The 5,860-nt window shown below is 36.9% G+C and overlaps 1 protein-coding gene across 1 annotated transcript; it reads right to left on the bottom strand.

The window, feature by feature from the left end:
- Positions 1-1,888: 1,888 nt before the first annotated feature.
- Positions 1,889-2,827, bottom strand: LOC110315637 (vomeronasal type-1 receptor 2-like). Its single transcript, XM_021189642.1, has one exon. The coding sequence runs from the start codon at positions 2,825-2,827 to the stop codon at positions 1,889-1,891; it is 939 nt and encodes a 312-aa protein (XP_021045301.1).
- Between the last annotated feature and the right edge of the window lie 3,033 nt (positions 2,828-5,860).

Here is a 5,860-nt window from a genome sequence, read left to right as displayed (position 1 = left end):
TTAAAGGATGAGCCATAGATTGAGCCCCTCAGAACTCTTTTCTTATGTAATTTTTTGTTTCCTGTATTTGAATGTTGTGCTTGAATGAATGTATGTGTACCACACTCATGACTGGTGCTAGCAGAGGTCAGACTAGAGGTCAATAGCTTGTTATTAAGGAATGGTGACACATGAGTGACCCCCATACTGAAACTTTTCTTATCTATCTATCTATCTATCTATCTATCTATCTATCTATCTATCATCTATCTATCTATCTATCTATTGAGTTTACATTCTGATCTGAGCCTGATTCCCAGTCCTACCCTCACAAACCCCTCCACCAATTACCCCTCAACTTCTCCACAGAGAAGAAGAAAGCTCCATGGATACCACCCCACCTTGGCACATCAAGTTGCATATCCTCTCCTACTGAGGCCTGACAAGCCAGTCCCAGCTAAGGGAAGGGAATGGAAAGGCAGGCAACAGAGTCAGAGAGAACCCTGCTCCAATTGTTAGAGGACCCACATGAAGACCAAACTGCACATCTGCTATACATGTGTAACTGGTCTAGGTCCAGCCCTTGCATGGTCTTTGGTTGGAGGTTCAATCTCTGTGAGCCACCATGGGCTCCTGTTAGTGGACCCTGTCAGTTTTGTGATGTCCTTGACTGCTTAGGCTCCCTCAATCCTATCCCTCACTCTTCCACAAGACTCCTACACTCCTCCTAATGTTGGCTATGGGTTTCTGCATCTGCTTCTATCAGCCACCAGATGCCATGCTGGGATTTTTACTTTTTTTTTTTTTTTTTTTTGATCTTAGATAGGTACTGTGAGTTCCTGCTTGCAGCAGTGATGTCATGTCTCATGGTTCACACTCACAGTGCTCTTCCTTATTGTCCAGCCTTACATCCTTTATGAGCCCTCTTCCTTGTTCCCTCCTGAGGAACAAGATTGCTCATGGGTCCTGAGTACCATCAGTTAGTCTATGCTGACTGTCCTGAGAGAACCAGAAATCCTTCTGTCTTCACATTCCTATAATGGCAGCTTAAAACACATTCCTCTATGACTTGTTTTTTACCTGAGTTCTAGGGATCACACTCAGGCTCTTATGCTTGTATAGAAACAACCCACAGTTATCCTTTCAGATTCATGGCCTCTTTTTTCATTAATTGTTGTTACATTATAAAGAGTATGTAGCATTTATGTATTTAGGAATACCTGCCCCCCCCATACATAACAATTAATGAAAAAAGAGGCCAAGAATTTGAAAGAGAACAAGAAGAAGCATATACAGCAGGGTCTGGAGGGAGGAAAAGAAGGGGGAACCAATTTAATTATGTCATAATTTCAAATGTAGAAGAAATAACTAAAAGCATACTAAAATAGTAAAAATAATTATTGATGATTCAAATTCAGCTATGGTACAAGGACATCCATTGAATCTCTATCATTTGTTCCACATGAGTCCCACCCACAAAAGTGTTTGTGGTAGTTGGTAGTTAAGAAACATAAATTCATTTGTTCAATACTTAAAAGGTGTTCCTTAGAACAGAAAACACAGTAAAACACATAACCAAATGGTATTTCAAAATTTTGATTAGAAGTATTTTAATAGAGAAAAATCAGGAAATAAAATATTGTTCGAATATTTAAAATATTTTTATTTTGGATACAGTGTCATGGTTTGAGTGTATAGTAAATATTAAAATAAACTACTATTATGTACATTGAGTTTTACTCGAGAAAAATGTTAACTATCTGAATTTTTAATAGTATACACATTGTCTGAATTATAACTAATATAATTTCAGGTATTCAAGGTCCATATTCAAATTGTTTATTCCATGAAACTCATTAAGACACAGTTTTAACACCAAGAAAGTGTGGGTTTCAGTTCAGCAGTGGAGTCAACTTTGAAGACATGTCATCCTCAGTACTGAAAATGAAGAAGCAAATTGCAAAATAACTTTATTATTCTTCATGAGGAAAAAAGGACAGATGGTTGGGTAGCATGTTGTTAAAATTGAATTAATTGACTCCAATCTTGGAATTTTTTCTTTTGTATAAAAGCCATAAAGGGTGATGGAGTTGTTCAAGCAATAAATTAACACAAAGCAGCTCACCAGAGACAGGATGCTGTGAGTGGCTTTGCGCTCAGGAGATGACTGAGAGGAAAGGCTTGGACTGTGGAGATGCTGGGCTCTCTTGTAGTGTCTGTAGAGAAAAATCACCATGTAGAAGCTGGCCCATACCATGACAGCCACATAGAAGAGATCGTGAGTGAGGATAAGACTAAAAAATGACCCTGAATTGTGGTTTCCAAAGTATTTGTTTTGACAGTAACCATCTGAATATCCATTGCCAACTTGAGTTTTATTATTTTTGGCTATTACCATGTCAAGCATATACCCATAGATGACTACATTAATAAACCAGGAGCAAAGTAAGGAAGAAAAAATCCATGTAGAGAGTCTAGGCTTAAGCCAGGAGGCCAACTTAGAGTTACTGGGACTGATGGTGATGACTTGGGATGTGCTTAGAACAGAGGTGGTACAGATGGACAGACCCCGGCTGACTCTGCATGAAAACAAAACTGCCTTACAACCGATATCATCCAGAAAATGTGGTACTCCAAAGGATAACATGATATCTTTTATCAATGTGAATGTAATTGTCAGCATATTAACTATTGTCAGGTGCATGAAAACTGAATCAATCAACTTCTTAAAATTTGGCTTGAATAAAAAAGTGTATACATACAACATTAACAGTGATGAGTTCCCTATCACACCAAGACAAAACTGGAATATGAGAAAGATCTGGAAGAATGTGTCACTTGGAAGCATGATGTTAAAGTAAGTCAGGTTTGTTAAGTCTAGAGGACCAAATAAATGGACTGTATTTTAAAACAATTTTGAAATGGTGTTTGTAGAAAAATAGACTGAATGGCAGCTCAGGAGCAAAGAGAAGTGATGAAATGTCCAAATCTTTTCTTTCCTTTCTTCCTCCTCCTCTTCCTCCTTTTCCTTCTCCTCCTCCTCTTCCCCTTTCTTGTCCTCCTTCTCTTTATTTTCGCTTCTTCTTTTGTTTTCTCAAGTCAGGGATTCTCTGTGTTACCCTGTCTGGAACTTGCTCTGTAGACCAGGCTGGCCTTGAACTCACAGAGATCCAACTAACTCTACCTCCCAAGTGCTGGGATCTAATGTGTGCACCATCACCTAATAGAGAAATGTACAACTCCTTTCAATCTTAGTTCCAGAGATGACACTTTATCAACTTCATTCCTGGGATTCTTGACAATCTTACAGAATAGAATTAAGTGTTGAGAGTAATAAAGGATCGATTCCACCCAAACATCCTGAATTCTGTTATGTCAGGCAGAAGGATATGTTGACCTATGTGAAAGCCAAATTTGGATGTCATGAGGGATTTAAAAATTATTTATTCTATGTGTGCAAGTGTTTTGCCTTCATGTCTGTGTATTATATACATGCCTCTGAACAAACCTTGGATCTCTGGAAGAACAGCTAATGGTCTTTAACTGCTGACACATCCATCCAGCCCTAATGAATTTCTATTCATCAGTCAATATTTTTTTCTTTAATCAAGTACCAATGTTTTCATATTTGCAACAACATTTGCTTCTATCACATATATAGTAATGTGTATACATGACCTTTAGTATTTGGGTTGCACATACATTTCTTTCAGCTTAGTGATGACTAAATTCTTAGACTTTCCATGTGGACTCTTTGCCTCTCGTTCTACTCTACATGCTGACCAGCAAAGTTCTGAGGCATTGCATTTCATTTTATCTATTTATTTTGCTCACATATTAGAGCTGAGAACTCTAAGGCAGAACACAAAGGCCAGGGTGAGACTATATATCCCATCATAATGAGCACATCTTCACAAAAATGTATTTTCTGTGATATTCAGTGACTAAATCAATCAGGCTGGTTTTGATTGATAAACCTACTCTAACAAAGATTTGTATATTTTGTATTGCAACATCTAGATTCTATTTCCATTTGAAGGTTCTTTTGTATTTGTGTTATAGAGGCAGAGTTCTCAAGGCCACTGTTACACAAAGAATAACAATGTCACAAAATTTATGAACTTTGACCTTGAACTTCACAACATTGTTATGCCACCCATGTTCTGTGGATGTGGGTGTATGTGTGTAGGGTTGCTAGACTCATTAATATACTGATCTAAGTATTTTTGTTACCTGGAATATATATATTTATTCTTTGGAGGATATCTATGGATTCTTCAACAGTCTATTTTATCCTGACAAGTTCTATTAGACTTTGCCCAATGTGCCAGTCTGAATTCTCATTACACACCATGGATGTCTGCATTGGCATGAATCCCTAGTACAGTCAAGATACTCTAGTATGAAGGACCAACATTTGAATTACTTAAAGAATGATTTGTACAGGCACAATGCCTATCTTAGAGTAACAATTAATTTCAAATTTTGTATCAATCTACAAAGATTTATACCAATAAAAACTTTAAACCTGTATATATAGATATAGATATATAGATATAGATATAGATATAGATATAGATATAGATATAGATATAGATACTGCACTAATACAAGAAAATATAACGTCTACTTTGAATCAAAATTTAGAGATTTTTATCAATGTAAAATTATGGATTTAAAATGGTTTCTTTAAGAGTAAATTTAGTAATCCATTCTCACAACTCATTCAAGAATACAAGGCTTAAACGCAGACCTTCTAATATCTTCTATTACAAACTGTTTAAGATGATTATATGATACAAGATAAAGGTCAGATAATAAACTCATGGTAATATGATTCTGCTTTAATTAAAATAAAGTGTTTCAATATTAGAAATCAACCAAATGGAAACAAAAAGAACTATTCAAAGAATCAACCAAACCAGGAGCTGNTTCTTTGAGAAAATCAACAAAATAGATAAACCCTTAGCCAGATAACTAGAGGGCACCAGGACAGTATCCTAATTAACAAAATCAGAAATGAAAAAGGAGACATAACAACAGATCCTGGAGAAATTCAAAACATCATCATATCCTACTATAAAGGGCTATAATCCAAAAAACTGGAAAACCTGGATAAAATGGACAACTTCCTAGACAGATACCAGGTACCAAAGTTAAATCAGGATCAGATTAACGATCTTAACAGTCCCATTTCCCCTAAGGAAATAGAAGCAGTCATTAATAGTCTCCCAACCAAAAAAAGCCCAGGACCAGATGGGTTTAGTGCAGATTTCTATCAGACCTTCAAAAAAGACATATTTCTTTCTTTTTTTTTTTTTTAGCCAAACACAATCAATTTTTATTCCCAATCTGCACCAGGAGATAATTAAAAACAGCTCCTTACTATTTACTATTTGAAAAATTTGCACGTTAAACTTGCAATGTTGACTTGTGACGGAGCAGGTACCATTAGTAATTGTCAATGTGATCACATGATCATCCCATGGGCCTTTCCCTCACCCCAGCAATCAGACTGGCTGCTTTGGAATCCTCCTTTCCCACAGAGGCATTGGCAGTCGTCACTGGTCATCCTTAGTATCAGAATGCAGTCACCACTGCTTGGGAGACATTCGCTGGATAAGCAGCGTGTTAACCGGTCTGAAACAGCCTGGATACTCGTGTGATTTACTTCCCTTCCCCTTTTGTTTTCATTTCTAAAAATGCCATTATGTATTTCATGTGAGTCTTCTGTCCTCATCTGATACGCTCATGCATCAGACCCTTTTATAGATGGTTGTGAACCATTGTGTAGGTGCTGGGAACTGAACTCACGACCTCTGGAAGAGCAGCTAGTGCTTTTAACCACTGAGCCATCTCTCCAGTCCTTATGTCACTTTCT

This window comes from Mus pahari, unplaced genomic scaffold (assembly GCF_900095145.1).
Source record: "Mus pahari unplaced genomic scaffold, PAHARI_EIJ_v1.1 scaffold_12839_1, whole genome shotgun sequence".
Lineage (NCBI taxonomy): Eukaryota > Metazoa > Chordata > Mammalia > Rodentia > Muridae > Mus > Mus pahari.
This window is presented reverse-complemented; position numbering and strand designations above follow the sequence as displayed.